This window comes from Chenopodium quinoa, unplaced genomic scaffold, assembly GCF_001683475.1.
Source record: "Chenopodium quinoa cultivar QQ74 unplaced genomic scaffold, ASM168347v1, whole genome shotgun sequence".
Taxonomy (NCBI): domain Eukaryota; kingdom Viridiplantae; phylum Streptophyta; class Magnoliopsida; order Caryophyllales; family Amaranthaceae; genus Chenopodium; species Chenopodium quinoa.
Window position 1 is genome coordinate 1,419,985 of NW_018745684.1, and position 19,730 is coordinate 1,439,714.

At 40.8% G+C, this 19,730-nt stretch overlaps 1 protein-coding gene across 1 annotated transcript; it reads left to right on the forward strand.

Moving 5' to 3' along the window:
* The first annotated feature begins 1,281 nt into the window (after nt 1-1,281).
* Nucleotides 1,282-1,920, forward strand: LOC110717503. Its single transcript, XM_021896218.1, has one exon. The coding sequence runs from the start codon at nt 1,282-1,284 to the stop codon at nt 1,918-1,920; it is 639 nt and encodes a 212-aa protein (XP_021751910.1).
* The last annotated feature ends 17,810 nt before the right edge of the window (nt 1,921-19,730 follow it).

Sequence of the window (19,730 nt, forward strand, 5' to 3'; positions counted from 1 at the left end):
GATAATCAACCTAGCAAACGATCCTTCCAGATTATCAGAATTTGTACTCCGCATAAATTCACTTACTTGGTGTTTGGGGTCCAAATAACTTATATTTGGGCCCAGTCCACAAATGAAAATAAATAAAGCCCAATAGGCAAGGTCCAACCCTTTAACACATATGCCAAGTCAAAGTCAGCGGAGCCCAACTGATTCCTCAAGACCACTCCATTCAATTGGAGCAAGGTATAAATACTCTCATTTTGCCTCACTTACATTCATTCACTTATATTTCCTCAAGCAACAAACACTCTTGCATAGCCATTCTCTCTCCAATTTACACTCGTACTGACTTCGGCATCAGAGGGGCCTTCCTCGGCACAACCCCCGAGGCCAGTTTACGTTTGTTTAGCTGTGCAGGATATCCCCAATTCGGTCATCACTCGAATTGGGCCTCGTCCCCACTCATCCGAAGGACCTGCCGAAGGTCCCATTGTTTTTACCGAAATAATTTGGCGCCGTCTGTGGGGATCTTACAAAAATTCAGCCAAAAATCTCATACCAATTTTAGCCAACGCAAGAAATGACTAAGAGTGGAAAAAACTCCAAAAAAGCAAAAAAGATGGGCCTAATCACGGTGAGGACAGACAGGGCACCATCTGCCTCAGTCTCGGGGATCCCACGTTCTCCGGGAAGAGAGGAACTGTCTGGGGGGTCTCCTCCTCGACAGAAGCGTCGGAACGCCGACTCACCGCGAGAAAGCGAGGCCCGGCCTGAGAGCTCTCAGCCGAGCAGACATTCTCATTCACAGCCAAAATCTACCCCACCCACTGTGCCTTCGAATGAAGAGGTGGCGAGGGCGATGGCTGTCTGCATGGAGTTCATGAAAGCCCTGGGTGGATGCCTCCCATCCGTGCATTCTACTCCTCCTTCGCCCCCGCCGAAGCCGGAAAGCCGGAAAAGGAAACTGGCTTCGGAAGGGGAAGGACGAATTCCACTCTCCTAGGAAGGGGGGAAGCGTAGGAGCCAAAAGCCTGGCCAGGTTAGGACGAGAGCGACGATGGAACTCCAGTCACTTGGAAAATTCCCCAATTCGGAGCCCAAAGGACGTCCTGAATAGCCACAACGCTTCCCGCCGAAGCGTTTACGAACGCCTAGGGGAGAGGGAGAAGGACATTCACAGTCGTCTCACCTATCCCGAAGGCTCTCGCCCAGAGCTGCCACGCGGAGGGACCCCTCACTTCCACCTCTCTAAGAGGGAGAAGCGAGGTTCCTTCAGAAAGGCAGAGGGGAAAGGCCTTGATGGTTCTTACCAGTTCACCCTTCCAGAGGTGGATACTGGAGGAACATGTGCCGACAGTTAAAATTCCGGCACATATCACTTACGATGGTACTTCGAATCCGAAGGACCACATAGCCTCTTACGAGGGGCATATGTACCTTAACCCCAGGTCTGAAGCTACCTGGTGCAAATACTTCCCTACAACCTTGAAAGGTGTTGCCCAGTCATGGATCACCAAAGGGCTGAAGGAAGGCTCTATAACAGGCTGGAGTGATCTTGCCAACAAGTTCAAGAACAAGTTTTCCACGGCTAACCGCCGAGAGAAAACTACTGCAGAGCTTATGGGCCTGCAGCAAGCGGAAGACGAAAGTCTCCGAGATTACTTGACTCTCTTCAGCAACGAGTCGTCCAAAATCACAAGCCTGGACCAAAGCCTAGTCGTATTCGCACTACGGAATGGCTTGCAAGTTGGAAAATTTCTGGATTTCATGGTCATGCATCCTCCGCAGACCTTGGAAGAAGCCCTCGATGCTTCGGATAAATTCATCCGGGCCGAGGAATGGAACAAGGCCAAGCTGCAATCTCAAACAGGGCTTGCGAAGCCAAAAGAGCAGCAAGCCGAAGTTCCAGGGTCGAGGAAAGGGAAGGCAAAGGCCTAAGAACCTCCCTCGACCACAGAGCCGAAGAAGGATAAGGCTCCCTATCTGGGAAAGTTTGAATCGTACACCCCTCTCACCTTACCACGTACTAAGATCTTTAGTGCGACGAGGGAGGAGGGAAGATTCAAAAAACCGAAACCGCCTCCTTCTTGGCATCAGAAGAAAGGGAAGGATAATTGGTGCGAGTTCCACGAATCCCGTGGAAATCGCACCGAGGACTGCCTTCACCTGAAGGACCAGATTGAAGAACTGGTCCAGAAAGGGTATTTAAAGAAATATGTCGCGGAGCGCCGCGAAGAAAAGAAAGCTGGGAGAGATTCTCGGCAGGATCTGGATTACCACCGGAAAAGGGACAAACCTCCTGAGGGGGGAAATCATGACATCCTAACCATTTTCGGGGGTATTTCTCAGAATGCACTGAAGCGCCATCTGAGGGGGCTGACCCATCAGATTCATCATGCCGAATTCGAAAGCCACAGTCTCCGGTGCCGAACATGATGTTCACATTCGAAGAGTGCAGGGTGGTAGTATACCCCCATGATGACCCATTGGTTATCATGACGAGCATTGCAAACCACAACATCTATCGGACACTGGTAGACGGTGGTAGTGGGGCGAATATACTTTTCCGAAAGGCATTCGACCAGTTGAAGTTGGAGAGCAGGCACCTAAAAATCCAGTTCCCTATCCGGTAACTGGATTCAACGGATCTTCTTCATATCCATGCGGGAAGAATTCTTCTTCCCGTCAGCCTCGGCCAAGACCAAGCATGGCGAAGCATCATGGCCGAATTCTTGGTCATTGACGCCCCATCAGTGTACAACGTCATTATGGGGAGACCCCTCATCCATGACGTTAAGGAAGTTTCCTCGACGTATCGTCAAACAATGATCTACATTTCAGACGAAGGACGCTCCGAAAAAATCTTGGGCAGCCAAAGAGAGGTCCGAGAATGCAATTTTCTCAAACCATCCAAGAGTCGCCGCAATGACGAGGAAGAAAAAGAGAAAGAAAAAGAGCGAGGTACCAAAAGGCCGAAGGGCCTAAGTGCTTCGGCTTAGGGGTCTCCAAGAAAAAGAACATCTTTGGAGACTAGAAAGGCTAGTTCTTCGGCTAGGTCGAAAGATTCAGAAGAAGATTAGCCGAAGAAAGGGAGGTCTGCTGATATTGACAATAGGCCCGATCCTGAAGAGCCTGTCTCCAAAGCAATGGAGTCAGATGAACAAACTGAATCAATACCGTTGACTGAAGGAGATACCGAAAAATGTGTCAGCATCGGACAAGGGCTCGATTCGAACGTCTGGGTTGAATTAATCCAACTCCTTCGGGACAACTGAGATGTGTTTGCGTTCTCAGCAGCTGACATGCCGGGAATTGATCCGAACCTCATTTTTTACAAGCTTAATGTCGACCCCACATGTCGGTCAATTAAACAAAAGAAGTGGAATTACTCCGCTCAAAAGAACCAAGACATCGCAGCCGAAGTAAAAAAACTTCTGGACACAGGGTTCATTGAGCCTTGCCAATATCCTGAATGGCCGGCGAATGTGATGATGGTTCAGAAGGATAATGGCACCTAGAGAATGTGCGTTGACTTCACGGACCTAAATAGGGCCTGCCCGAATGACTTCTATCCCATGCCGAGAATCGATTAATTAGTCGAATCGACAAGCGGCCATGCTCTGCTTAGTTTCATGGACGTATTTTCTGGGTACCATCAGATCTTCATGCACCCGGACGACAGAGAAAAAACGACATTCGTAACAAGTGTCGGGGTGTATAACTACAAGATGATGCCCTTCGACTTGAAAAATGCCGGAGCGACATATCAGAGGTTGGTGGACCAAGTGTTCGCCGAAAAAAAGGGTCGTAACATGGAAGTCTATGTTGACGATTCCATCGTCAAGAGCAAAGAGGTAAAAGACCATGTTGCAGACCTAGCCGAGACGTTCGCCACTCTGAGAAAGTATCAAATGAAGCTAAATCCGAAGAAATGTGTCTTCGGCGTGAAGTCAGAGAAATTCCTTGGTTTCATGGTCAGCAAAAGGGGGATTGATGCTAATCCCGCCAAAGTTCAAGCAGCTATTGACCTTCCCGAGCCGAAAACAAAGAGGGACGTTCAGCGTCTCACTGGGAGGATGGCTGCCCTGTTGAGGTTCATCTCGAAAGCCTCGGAAAAAGGGTTGCTCTTCTTCAAAGCGCTAAAACATCCAAAATCTAAAGAGCTCATATAGGAAGAAGAGCAGAAGGTAGCCTTCCAGCAGCTCCGAGAGCACCTGGCCAATCTCTTAACGCTGGCAAGATCAGCTGAAGGAGAAGTCTTGTACTTATACGTGGCAGTTAGCCCTGCCACTGTTAGTGCGGTGCTGCTGAAAGAAGAAGAAAGGGTCCAGCAACCGATCTACTTCGTCATTCATACGTTGACCGACGCCGAAACGCGCTACCCCTTGCTCGAAAAAGTTGCATATGCAGTGGTAGTATCGGCTCGGAAGTTAAGGCCTTATTTTGACTCACATCAGATAGTGGTCTTGACAGATCAACCGCTGGAAAAAGTCCTCGGCAAGGTTGAAAAGTCAGGCAGACTAACAAAGTGGGCCTTCAAGCTCACTGAGTTCAGCATAAGCTATCAGCCGAGGGCAGCCATTAAGGCCCAAGCCTTAGCAAATTTCCTGGCCGAATGTTCCTATCAGGAAACACTCGACGAAGGAAAGAAGATCTGGACTGTATTCACGGATGGCTCAGCCACCGTGAATGGTTCGGGGGCAGGGGTAGTTATCACCTCTCCCGAAGGCAAAAACTTCGAGTATGCACTGAAATTTTCATTCAAGGCCTCCAATAACGAAGCCGAATATGAAGAAGCAGTTGCTGGCTTAGAGTTGTATATAGCCCTCGAAGCCGAACATGTCTTTTTGAAGACAGACTCTCAGCTAGTCGCCAATCAGATCCGAGGCAAATATGAAGCTAAGGAACCCTCCATGATCTCCTACCTCGCCAAAATAAAAAAAGTTATGGCAAAGCTGAGAACTTTCGAAATTGAGCTAATCCCGAGGGGTCAAAATGCTCAAGCCGATGCACTCTCCAAACTTGCAAGTTCATCTCTCACAGAGTTGAACCGATTTGTATATGTGGAAGTGCGCCAAAACAGAAGCATCGACCAAGAAGATGAGGTCCTATGTGTTGGGGTCGAACCGAGCTGGATGGATACCATCCTCGCTTATAAACTTCAGGGATAACTTCCCGAAGACAGAGTTTTGGCCGCAAAACCGAAAAGAATCGGTTCAAGGTTCATCGTTTATAACAGGGAACTTCTGAAAAAATCCTTCTCAGCCCCATTGCTGAAGTGTGTAGGTCCAATAGATGCAGATTATATCCTTCGGGAGATTCACTTCGGCATCTGCGGAAACCACATCGGGGGAAGGACCCTGGCCCACAAAGCATTAAGGGAAGGATACTATTGGCCAACCATGATTATGGACGCCAAGGAGCTGGTGAGAAAATGTGAAAAATGCCAAAAATTCGCACCAGTCATCCATCGGCCGTCGCGAGACCTTCTGCCAATCCTAGCTCCTCTCCCCTTTGCTCAACGGGGATTGGATATCTTGGGACCTTTTCCTGAAGCTCCTTACCAGAAAAAGTGGCTAATAGTCGGCATTGACTATTTCAGCAAATGGATTGAGGCCGAAGCAGCTTTAAGCATAACTGAGCAAACTGTCAAGAAGTTTATCTGGCAGAATATCATCACCCGCTTCGGCATTCCGAAGGTGTTTGTCTTTGATCACGGAAGGCAATTCGATAATCTGCCGCTGAAGCGGTACACTTATCAGTTTGGAATAAAATTGGCGTATTCGGCAGTTTGTCATCCCCAAAGTAATGGCCAAGTCGAAGCCGCAAATAAGCAAATACTCAATGCTCTCAGAAAGAGAGTTGAGGATCAAAAGTCTAAGTGGATAGGGGAACTTCCCGGAACTCTATGGCCACTTCGGACAACCGAGAAAGAGGCGACGGGACATTCACCTTTTGAATTGGTGTATGGATCCGAAGCCGTCTTACCAGTGGAAATTGGTTCAGAAAGTCTTCGAGTAAACCAGTTCACAGCCGAAGAAAATGAGCATCTCATGAAAGAATCCCTCGATTTCCTAGACGAAATTCGAGATTCGGCAAGAGACAGAATGGCAGCATACAAACAAAGAATCAGCAAGTTTTATAACCGAAGAGTCCAGGCAAGGCTCCTTAAAGTTGGGGACCTTGTTCTTCGGAATGCTGCCACTGTCCAGAAAAGTCGCATCCATGGAAAACTCTCGGCTAATTGGGAAGGGCCTTATGATATATACGACGAGCTCCAGCCAGGAACTTATCGACTTCGGCAGTTAGATGGAACCGAATTGAAAAACCACTGGAATGCTGATGTACTTAGGAAATTTCATGTGTAAAAGCCCAATGTGGGAGAAAAATCTATGTAAGTACGTCTTCTTCAAATCAATGAAAGGCCTTTGAGCCGCCATTAGTCAAAGTTTTTATTATGTCTTCGTTATTTATGTCTTCATCGTTTTTGAAAAATTCAAGGTTTTGCACCCGGTGCTGTCTGAAGTATTGCATAGTGATGCACTGTACTTCGGCAACCCGAAGGACCTGCCAATATGGGGGAAACAAATAGAAACTCGAGGTATTGCATAATGATGCACTGTACCTCAGACGGATTTGTTGCTCTTGGCAAAGAGGACATAGGCTCATCTAAGGCATAGCCGAAAATAGGAATTGATAAAGGCCTGAAGCATTGCATAATGATGCCCTGTGCTTCGGCAAGTCAATTTCGGGTGATGATTACACCTCCGAAGTATTGCATAATGATGCCTTGTACTTAGGATGGTCATCGCCCTGGCATTGTGTCCCAGATAGTCAGTACCTCGGATGAATTAAAACCAGACTGAACATAAGAAACAAACATAAGTGTTCAAACTGTTAAGTTGCCGAAGGAAAGAAGGCAATAAACTCAGAACTTTGAAGACCTCGTCTCCATAATTCTGGGGGGGGGGGCAAGAGGTACTTGCCCATCAAGCTCCAAGCCGAGGCTCGATACTTGGGAAATTTCAGGTGGGAGATTTCAGGCAAAATCCGAGCAAAATAGGCAAGGCATAAAGGAATAAGAAAAATTCTCAGCTAAGTATTTCCATGCCGAAGCTTTGTACTTAGCCAAATTTTGAAGAAATTCAGGAAAAAGCAATAAAGTTCAAAGCTACTCAAACAGGCAAAAGGATAAGAGCTGAAATCCTACTTCATCCATTCATAAAAATTAGAGCTATGAATGTTGAGTTAAAACTATAAATATCAAGGTTCAGAATGTTTAACAAAAAATTCAAAGTCGGCAGCCGCCCACATAGCGGAAAACACAGCTGCCGAAAGTACACAAAAACAGTTAAAATAGTTTGTACATAGGCGGGCTGAAACAAAAAGAGAACAGGCAAAAGCTGATGCGGCGTTTACAAGTTAAGTGCATATTGATCCGCAGGACTCAGTAGACGACTGCCCGAATTCCTATGCTTCAGCATCCTTGGGAACGTTGTTCGGGGAAGCCAGAGCCTCATCATCGGCTGAAGAGGAAGCAGGATGGGCGGCATTCAGCTCTTTCGTAGCTTCTTCCTCTCTTTCCTCATCCTCAGCTTGCCGAGCCAGGAATGCTACCTCGGCTAGACTGGATTCATGCATGTGAGCATCTTCTGGATCCATTGACCAAGCCTCAGCCTGATCCCAATTAATTTTAGGCTTAAGATGGAAGGCCAGTCGCCGAGCAACCTTCCAACCATTTTCATATCCTTCAGCATATTCTGCCTCAGTATAGATCCTGGTTTTCAGCAATTCCTCAGCAGCAGCGAGATCAGATGAGGCCTTGGAGGATATCTTCTTCTCAGCTTCTAGCGCATCCTTCAGCTTCTAGACCTCAGCTTCGAGCTCAGATTGCTTGTCCTTAGCTGCAATTTTGATATGGACAATCTGGCTCTCATAGTCTGAAGCTTGGAGGCGCCGAGTCTCAAACTCTCTCTTCACCCTATCTTCAATACGGGCTTTGAAATCGGCAATACTGTCAGCCTCGTATTCTTGGATGAGAGCATGGCCTTCATCCAGCCATGGAAACACAGTCTGTTCCAGGCCTCGGCAAAAGGAGCGGAAATTCTCGTCCATCCTTTGCATCTCCAGCTTCGTAGTCGAGGTCTCCTCTTCAGCCTTAAGCTGCTTCAGCTCGACTAGCCGAGCCAGACTTTCAGCTTCTTCGGCCTTGTCGGCTTTGGACTGCAACTCATCATTAATTTCCACAGCTAGGAAGTGATTATGAACAACCTGTAAAATATCAACCAGTCAGCAAAATCGGATATTAGCCGAGGCCTAACACTTAGAAAAAATTTCTCAAAAAATATACATATATAAAATGATATATACAAAGAAAGAGAAACCTAGAGAAAATTCTGTGCTGGAACTCACCTGCATCAGCAGCCTCTGGTTCTCTAGGAAGGGATTCGGCACCTTATCAAGAGGCTCGGCAGCCCCGGCAGCGGCGCCCGCAATCCAAGCCCTAGCCTTATCCAGCGCCGATAAATTGGCCAGATGGCCGAAATGAACGCTGGCTGTATCACGCTTGGACTCGAACAAGGCCCGAGCATGTTTTGGAATGGAGACCAAGGGCGTTGAACCGAAGACCATATCAGAAGACTGAAAAGTCTTGAATGAATCCGCAGCAGAGACAGAGGGTACTTCTTCATTTTTAGGCTCCTCGAATTCAGCCATCTACGTTTCGACCTCAACAGTAGCAGCATCCTCGGCGTGGATATTCAGCGCATCAACCTCTTACTGGATATTCTCTGAGAACATCCCAGAGTCACAAGGAGGAGGTGAAGGAGGGGTCTTCAGCTCAACAACTTCGATAAGTACTTCCCGAGACGGAGAGGTGACTTCCCTCGCTTCTTCTTCTTCTCGGACCTCTTCATGCCGAGGATTTTTGGCAGGTGGCTCTGGCGTCGTAAACTATCCTGTACGGACAAGGATCCTTCTCTTGCCACCAGCCATAGTCTCTTTGGCCGCAGATTCGGGGACAGGGAAGGCTTCGGCTAAATCCTCTCTCTCTACTTCCTCTTCGTCGGATTGAAGCAGAAGAGATAGCAGGGGGGAAGATACATGTGTGAGTAAAAAAAAAAAACACGCATAAAGTATACACACAGGTCTCACAGCTGAAGATTTATACTCGGCAACAATTCCTACAAGTTAAGAAATCTGGGTATAGCATGCGTACTTAAGCTGAAGCTACACACTCAGAAAAATCGTAGAATTTCTCGCAAATTGAAAGTGCAGTGGGAAACTCACCGTATTATCTAGAAGATACTCGTCGTTGTGGGCTTCTTCCTTATTTGCTTCCTTTCTTCCTGCCTCAGCAGCTGAGGCAGAGGGCCCTGCTTCGGTTTGCGAAGTAGAAGCAGCTTCAGCAGCTGCAACTTCTTCAGCCAAGTGAAGGAAGAAAAGGTCAATCTTTTGATGCCAGGCCTTCTGACTTTGATACTCTAAGGCGCTGACAATTTCAAGTTTCCTCGGTTGGAGGGCAAGTGGCCGATCTTTAACCTCTGTTATCTTCGGCGTATTAGTGAGTGGTTCCCTCTCGTCGCTAATCCCGAGCACTTCATAATCAATTCCCGAGTTCGCTTCGTACAACTCTGAAAAGTTAAAAGAAAACGAAGATGAGTTCAGCTGAAAAAAGTAAAGTTCGCAAGTCAGCAAGCAACAAAAAGGATAAAAGCATTAAAAGACTTCGGCCCCAGCCGAATTCCCCTTATCGCCTTGGTTTCTTCGGCTGAGGCCGACGACAGCGAGCATCTTCTCCTGGAAGATGTAATGAAAACAGGGCAACCAAGTGCTCGGCATGTTGGCCATTCGGCCAATAACAGTCATTTTATTTCGGCCAAATAACTCCATTTGGCGATGATTAAGTTCATTGAACTCATCAGGGCCGATGCTTGACATTCTGGGGTCTGGTTTTCTCAGGAAGCGGGGAGCCCCAAAATAATTCGGATGAGCTTCATCAGAGGGTACTCGGATCCAGATCCACTGCCCTCTCCAATTTTTATCCGATGTGTCGTTCGGGTAAGATGTGAGAAATCCCTTCTCATCTTCTATCTGCCACCACCCTAGGCCATGAAATCGACTAGATTGGGTGTTCGGCGCAAGTTTGTGAATGCACCGAAAACAGTGAACGCTCGGTTCAAATCCAAAAAATAAACAGACCCAAAGATAGGTCATGATCCTTCTGACACTCAAAGGGGTCAGCTGAGACAAGGATATGTTGTATCCGTTCAACAATTTGATGACGAAAGAGTGGACAAGAAATCGAAGCCCGTTTTGCAATTGCCGGGTGTAGACCCCAATGTACCTAGGTGGGGGCCGATGAATCCTGTCATCAGCAACAGGCATTTTGCACCAGTACCTATCCTCTTCCATGATGCCGTAATATATCTCGAGTTGTTCGGCGAAGTGGTACTGGGCGTCGTTCTCGATCCACCAAGAATAGGGCGAAGCCCTCATAATGCCCTCGTTATCCTGGATCGAAGTCCACTCCTGTTCTTCGGAGTCAACGGCCTGGATGCCGAAGCCGCGCTTCGGCCAGAAGTACTGGCCGCAGCTGAATCCTTAGGTGGACGGCTGGACAAGGGCACTACCCTCAAGCCAGCGCCACTTGAAGTGGCGGTGTAATACCCCGTATTTTTGAAAGGTATTTTCTAAATTAAAGAGTATTTTAGTCTCGTATTTTTGACGTATTATCTAAATTAATTATTTTCCTAAAGAGTATTTTAGTTTTGGAGCCAAAATGATATTTAAATTTTGGCGCCTAAATCATTATTTTACAAAACTAATTAAATTGGATAATCCAATAAATGAAACTATTTTATACTTATGTTATAAATAGTTTTTTTGATTTCTCAAAATTAAATAGCTAAATCGAAATTATATTAATTCGGTAGATTAATTAAATTTTATTTTCGGTTTTCATAGAATAAAAATCTAAATTGTTTTAATATCTTTCCAAATTAATTATTTTCATGAAATATATTTTTAAAGAATTAATTTTCAAATTTTATATAATAAAAATATGATTTAATTAATTATTATAAGTCAAATTTTCGGCCACCCCAATTATTTAATAAAAATCTGATTTTATTCTTTCAAGTATTAATTTTCACAAAATAATATTTATTGGATTATTAATTTTAGGCAAATAAATTATTTTACAAAATCCCTAAACTAACATAAGAGGACCGAAAATATTGAACAATATTTAGCTCAATATTTTCGGCCACTCATGAATTTTCTAAAGGATTTTTAATTTATTTTATTAAAAATAAAATCCTTTAAATTTCCTTATTTCTATTCTTAAATCTATAAATTATTTGATCCTATTCTATACTTGCACTCCAAGCTCAAAACCTACCAAACAAAATTTCATGATAAAATAAAATCTAATATCCTTCCATACATTTAAAACCCTATTTTCTATTCTTTAAATTTCCATAAATTATACAATCCTAAATTGCTATAAACTCATCACCTAAACACCTATAAATACACCCTCATACCTCTCATATTCTTCACACCAAAAACTCAATTCCCTTCTTTTCTTTTACTCTTCGTTTTCCTCAAACTCTTCCTATTTTTCTTTTCCTCTTTTCTAAAAGAAAATCTGCCCGTATATCTTTGGAGCCAATTTTCGGGCACTTCTGGTCAGTTTTTGGATTTTTCTATTTCACAGAAAATTATTCCTCTTGAAAAATAATTGAGGTTAGGCTAAGAATCACCCAATTTGGAGTTATATAAAAGGAGTTATGACCTCTGCAAGTTCTGCCTATCCTTTTCAACGCAAATTCAATTTCCTTTAATCCTATTCCTTTATTTTCTTCATGGTTAGTTTTCTAAAATATAATTACCTATTTCACAGTTATAATTTTATATTAAAGTATTATTTTTAAAAGAGTTTTATAGTCCATGCACATTAGATTTGGGTTTATGTCTAAAAATGTTGTGATAACCGTATGGTTATGTTAATTGCAAGGTGTATTCGTGATTGAACTGTGAAAGTGTGAAGTGTTAATTGATATTCGGAATTAAGGTACGTTATGTGGTTTGATACCTTCGAAAGTTGACTATGAAATTATGTTTTAATATAGTTCTTATGAAATTATGTGCCGTATGAAATTATGTTTTACTATATGAAATTGTGTTTTATGATGGCTTGAAATTAATGATTTTGGTTAGTCAAAGAGGCTTTGAATTGCGATTAAAATTATTAAAAGGGATTGGATTAAAAATGATTTACAAGTTTATTGATGTCCAAGTATAACGGATTTTTAAAAGGTGCTTTTAAGCAATCAATCGATATGGTTATGAATCCCACTTAGGGAATGGATTAGAGAAAGCTATGGACTTTGCATGACCTAGCCTTTCCTCAAGATTGGCCTTTGTTCATAAAGTAAACCACTTGGGGGGTGTGCACACTTAGTGAGGAATTGGTTTTGGAATGTAATCGATTGAGTTTTAAACTTGTCTTGAAAGCATTGAATTGGAAAAGCTCTTACATGAGTATGGAATTGGAATTCTTTGAGTTAAACTTAAATGATTTAAATTATGTTTTACTTATCTTACACATAACCTACTTAGCATAATTGCTAATACGTGCTTTTGTTTTGGCTTTGCCCTGTTTACCATTTATGGTAAGCAGGTGAATGTTTCAGGTGGAAGTTGATTAATGCATACGGGAGTCCACGGGAATTTCAACTAGCTTAGGAAAAGTTGGAGTCGTTTTTGTGTCACAATTTATGAACAAGTTTATTTAAAGTTTTATTAATAAGAATAAAGAATTTCCGCTGCAAAAGTATTATCAAAGTATGAGCCTTGCGTTATCACGCGACGGTAATACGCCCAAGTCTATCTCTACGGTATTTATACGTATTTTCTACATATTCCGTAGAGGGAGATTTGGGGGTGTTACAAAGTGGTATTAGTTTGTCGGGTCTTAAAACAAGATTAAAAGTTGAAATAAATAAATTGAATGGGTAGACTTAAGTTGGGCATTAGGGTTTTGGCCGCTAAAAGGTGGCATCATCGCCAAAGGACGATTCCGCCTCACAATTAGCTGCGGCACTTCCTCCTCTTCCTCCTCGACACTCGACTCAGGCCTAATGGGCTCTTTTCCGCGGTCGCCAGACATTTTTCAGTTGGGCGGAGGTTCGAAAATTGCGAAAAAGGGGAAAAAGGAAAAATATTTCGAAAAGCAAAGAAAACCGAAGCGAATTGCTAGAAAATTACCTTCTTCAGACTCGGAATTCGCCGATCTGCAAGTTTGGAGAATCGGATTTTGAGTTTAGGGCTTCGGATTGCAAGAAAACAGCGAAAGAAAAATTAAGGCGTTGCGCGAGTTTGGGAGACGATTGGATTTTGAGTAGCGAAATGAAGATTAAGGGAATTCAAAACACTCTTGAGTATGTTTTGGGATTCAGTTTCCGGAATTAAATAGGTATTAACCACCCACTAAGCACTATTTCAATTCGTGGCTACTCAAATTCTTCTCACTTAAGTGCAACCGCCAAAATTAAACTTCCCATTAAATTCTCTCCACTTCCCCATTACTCTTGATTAACTGTCATTAAAGTTAGTTAAGTGCAAATTAACGGTTATTAAGCCATCCAAATTCCTCAAACAAAATTCAAAATATTTTCATTTATTTCCCTCCAAATCTCTCGGCAGCTGAAAACCCGACCCATTATCCCCACGAATCGGGTCTAGGGGGCAAGTTGTTTGGGGTCCAAATAACTTATATTTGGGCCCAGTCCACAAATGAAAATAAACAAAGCCCAATAGGCAAGGTCCAACCCTTTAACACATATGCCAAGTCAAAGTCAGCGGGGCCCAATCAGATGGCAGCCCAACTGATTCCTCAAGCCCACTCCATTCAATTGGAGCAAGGTATAAATACTCTCATTTTTCCTCACTTACATTCATTCACTTATATTGCCTCAAGCAACAAACACTCTTGCATAGCCATTCTCTCTCCATTTTACACTCGTACTGACTTCGGCATCGGAGGGGCCTTCCTCGGCACAACCCCCCAGGCCAGTTTACGTTTGTTTAGCTATGCAGGAAATCCCCAATTCAGTCATCACTCGAATTGGGCCTCGTCTCCACTCATCCAAAGGACCTGCCGAAGGTCCCATTGTTTTTACCGAAACACTTGGTATTTTTTGGCATTCAAAGTCAAACCTTTAACCGTATTCAATAAGTATAAAAGATCAAAAGAAAACCTTATTTTATAATCAAATCATAAAGTTGTAAATCAGCCGAAACATATAATTATGTAATAACGTATTGTACGTTTTAGTTTACAGAACAACTTAAAGACAATACAAAGAATACGTCTAATTATGCTTACGCACTTACCCACAAGGCCACAAGACACCTATGAGGCTATGACCCTATTAATAAAAATATAAAATAACATTAACTGCTCTCTTGTTGCTTAATCGACACCGCTTTTAATATTTTCGGTTAAAACTTGTTCGAAGTATTTTGTATTAACACGTGGCTAAGAGAAGAAGCTGCTCCTCTAAGATTTATACTTACTTTAATTTAATTGCAAGTATTGTATTAGGCTAGGCTTGGTTTAGTGGTAAGAATTGTACTTTCCAACCTTGAGGTTGGAATTTCAATCTCCACTAGAGACACTTTGAGGGTGGATATCCCTTACCCTTTCCCCTCACTCTCAAAGTGTCCGATTTGCAAATATCGGACTAAAGAAACCATGAGGGTTAAGGTACTGTCAGAGTAATTCTCTTTACCTTTGAAAAAAAAAAGGTATTGTATTAATTTTAATTGCATGTATTATAATGGAGTTAAAAGAAGAATTTCGACCCTTTATTTCCATATGCTTCCACCAAGGAAAAATAGTAACTAAGGTTGTTTTGGGGTTTTTTGTACGTACCTGAGGGGGGGTGGTACTTCTCGCGGAGACAGATCCGCAATGCAACACTCGAACGGCCTGGTCCTGCAAAATAACGAACCTCCGATATGTCGGAGGTTCGCCTCCGACGATCAAGTTAGTGACCAGAAAGAGGTATTTTAGAGAGAGAAATTAAAGTAGAGAGGAGAGAGTATTTTTGGAAATCATTGCACTTGGATATTAATTCTATCCCAAATGATGTAAATGATCAGTATTTATAGTGTATTGGAACATGTGCCTTTTAGGTTATTTAACCTAATTAAGTAGATAGGCTTCCCATCGTTTTACGATTTCTAAGGTTATGGGCTTGAAGCCCGTTTTTCCCTTTCTATCATTGAGTGACACGTGTCATGCCCTAATTGGCTCATTGAGCGCTCAGCTTAGGGACACGTGTTGCAGTGGCATTGGTCCACATGTTATGGGTATTTTTACCCTAAACAAAGTTCATTACAAGAAATTAGATGATTGTAGTACCATTGTGTTAGTTATGCTAAATGTAATGTTGGTATAAATGTGTCTTTAACCCACCACAAAGTGATTGTAAGCTAATGATGAGCGCCTAGTGTATCATTTCTTAAGAAGTTTTAAAATACTACCACCTTCAATTCGATCCGTTTTTGTTTAGATTTAACAAAGGGGTTATTATTTGTGAGACATAGATAATCCCTTTGTTGCAGCTGAAAAGAATAATTTTTTATAATACTTGGTAATAGATAGAATAAAAGATACTTCTTATTTCACAGTATAAATGTTATTATATGTGTAGTACACTAGTACATACCGATATTACAAGCGGCAACTTATCTCCATAGCTTGATTATTGTCCAGCGGTTGAATGTTCAAGCGGCATCAAAATATGTGCTACACTTTAATAAGGATATATTTGATGAACATATATAATGAAGAGTATGTTGCCATCCATCAAATAAACTCAAACATTTGTATTAACTTGAAAGTCGAGCCACTGAACAAACTCATATTCACCTGGCTAGAAGAGATGAAAGAACAAGGGGCGTATCACACTAGCATTACAAGTACGCTTACGACCACAAATTCCGTAATTTGTTACGATGAAACTAATATTCCTAGTACTACTACTACCATATTTAACGATAATACAAGTACTGTTTTATTCCCGTCACTTGAGAACACCGGTGATCATGATCAGTCATTGCATGATATATTTCAATATCTTTCTGAAGTTCCCTTACATGCAACGTTAACTCCACCCTCAACCCGATTTGATGATCATCACTTGGATCTTCTTACAAGCCCGTTCTCAACCCGACCTGATGATCATCACTTGGTTGTTCCCACAAGCAAGGACAATTATTTTCTCCCAGGTTATCAAAATGAGGTTAGTCTTGCTATGTAGTTCCTAGCTATATCGACAATAAATTTTGTTATATATATGGAATTTTTTTATTTTTGATGCATGGCTTATTCGTAGAATTTTATCAATATAATGTAAGAAAATAATTGTAGTTTAGCCTAAATAATAAACAAGATGCGAATTAAAGGACCAGGGCATAGAAATCTCACTGCCTTGCATGCCCTGCGGACCTTTTATTTACTTGCAACCAAACAAGCACTACGCGTTAGAAATTGTATTATCGTATTACAACTTAAGTTCTATCATATATAATTCCCTAAATGTGGGAGCAGCTAGTGTAGCACAATTTGAATTGAATTTGGACTAGGTTGCTGCAACATGGTTCAATTTCTGACACAATAATATTTGTATGTATATACAGGGACCAGAAGTCAAGAATTTTGATGTAGACGAAACACATTCAAAAGGAAAGCAGCATATGGAGCCTGGTAGAATGCCCATACCTCATGAACATGATTCATTGAGAGTGAGATTATAATATTGCAATTTTTATCTATCTCATTACTATTAATTTACAACGTTTTTTTTTAATGCCCGTACTTAATTCAATATGTACTACCTTAGCTCCAATACATTTATGCCTTTAACAAACTCCATGCTTTTATATAAAGAATATATATATAATACGTAACTTTTAAAATTATATATTAAGACGAATTTAGCAATTCAGATTTTACAAGAACATATTTTCTTTGCGTATAAGTAAAAAAATGGATGTTCATCAATAAGTGTGTGAACAACATTACCTACCATATAGTACAAATAATTAAAAATATAGATTCAAGCAGTCGGCTTAGGTGTAGGCAGGCTTTTCAATCGGTGATTTGTTTGCTCGGTGAAGTACTGTGCAACAAATGATAACCACCACGTAAGGTTCATATATTGTCATATTGTGTAGCATGCGTAAGATTCATATTATGGTAGTAAGCAAATTTTTTTACATGGTTAAATTCATTTGTCCAATCCTCATCAACAATATCATTTTGCAATTTTCATCTCATTATATATTCATTCAAGTGTATAATTATAATACGATAAAATGAAAATGTATATTACGAGGTTCCACATAGAGTTTTCTTTCATTAAATTTTTTTGTTCATGAATAATTGTTTTGTTTCACTATGTTTTTTTTTTCTTTTTCCCTTTTCCGTATTAATTATATCAATCACTAAACTCTATAATTTTTTATTCATACTTAATCAAGCAAATTCTAACATATTATTATTTTTTAATATACACATTTATTGGATTCCAAAATATTTATATGTATGCAAATTCCCTTATTTTTAATCAATCAAATTTTGCTTTATTTTTTTATTCACTTTTCTAAAAACACGTGTATGGTTTAAACAAATATGGAGTAATATCTTTTATAATAATAATTATTATTTTTATTTTTTATTTATTTTTTTCTCTCTAGAGATATATACAAGTCATACAATTACTTATAAAATTATTGTAGAGTAAAAATAAGATCCAGTTGAGCTTATCAATCGGTGATCAATCCTCCTTTCTTAACCTGTCCAATATTTAGGAGATTAAATTAAATCCAATAAATGGCTGACACATCAGATTCATGCATGCATGCATGTCATAACGTAGGCATGTATGTACATATTCCATACATAATAGGACAATCGTTAACTATATATTCTCCGCATTTAATTTCTTTAATCACGGAATATATTTAATAACAAAACATGCATGCATATTTTTACTAATATAGGGACCAAAGATCAAGCATAATAAAGATTTAACGAAAGGGCATTCAAAGGGAAAACAACTTGCAGATCCCGACGAGACTCACACGTCTGATCATGAATATCAACATGAATCATTGAGGGTGAGAATAATTATGCAATCTTCATCTTGTTATATTTAGATTCAACTAATTAATCAAACTATTTCATGTTTTCATCCGATCCCTATTCACGAAATGTTTTACTAGTATGTGAGTTAGTTAAACTGAAATTTCAACAGATTTTGCTAACTGTGCTGTATATATATGTACATAAACAGAGACGTTCACAGAAACGAACTAGTGAGAACAGACGAAGGCAGCGGGTCAATGAAAAATTCAGAGCAGTGCAAGCGTTAATTCCCAATTGCGACAAGGTACGGTTAACTGGTTATTATTAATCAAAATGTGTTATTATTATTATTATTTTACGGAGTAAGTTTAATTATACTTATTTTTGTGAGCCAACGCTTATATATTTTGTCAAATTCTTAACCTCAAGTTTGAGCTTCAACAATGGCGGAAGTATTAGAACTTTCTGGAAGAGAAAATGCTGAGAAAATGAGAGCAAGTTTTAGGGAAAATTTAGATTGAATAGATTAAAGAAGAGAGAGGATTACAGGAGAGTATTTATACAGAAATTAATTAGCTACAACTACCAGGATATCTTTTACAATAAATTTGTTATAACAACCCAAGCTGAGCTGGCAGTCTTCATAACTAACTTCCACTAGGAGCAGCTGACGTGGAGCTTTCATCAATAGAAGAAGAGGAGGATATTTCAACATATTTAGTGCGACATGTTGCATTAAGGTAGTAATTTCTTATATCCCTACATTATAAAAAGTATGAGAGAGCTTTTATGAACAATGTGAAGACATTTATTGTAACACTCTAAAAATTCCTTATTTTTAAAATACTTGTTTTACCCTTTTTAAAACACGAAATAGGAAATTCTAAGGCATTACCGTCACTGTGATAATGGCTAAAACATTTATCAAAGACACACTGTGGAAGACTCTTTTCAAAATCATTCAAAACAAACCAAGTTCAAAAGTTAAACCAAACGAATGTAAAGTCAAACCAAATTCAAACAAAGTCAAACTTACAATTTGAAACCATTGTAGACCCTTTCAAAACCAAACGAATATTTAAAACCAATGCGTTAGTATCAACACGCACTAATAATAATAACAACAATAAATAATAATTATAATGCATCTTCAAAATAGAACTAGAATAGGATTCACTCTTCGTTCAAACCCCAACATGAATATGGCGCATTACCTGGAAAGCTTCTCTTCAAACCGCCCCTACTACTCACCATTGGGTCGTCGTAGAGCCAAGATAAAGACAAGGCTAAATACACACAAAACACAACAATCAACTATGCTGAGTACATAAGCGTAATCGAAACACACTAACATGCATACAACCTAGCATCAATTGACTTTACCTTTAACCCTGATTTCAACATTCAACCAATAACACAAATCATAAGACAATTTGATTATTTATTTAGTTTGATTATGGATCGAACTGGTTTTCCCCCAAACCTGCCCCAATAAAAGGGTACTAACACGGGAGCTAATCGTGCCATTATAAAAAGAACCACTCGTAAGTTGCGAAATTCCTGCGCATAATAAAAAGGAAAGTAC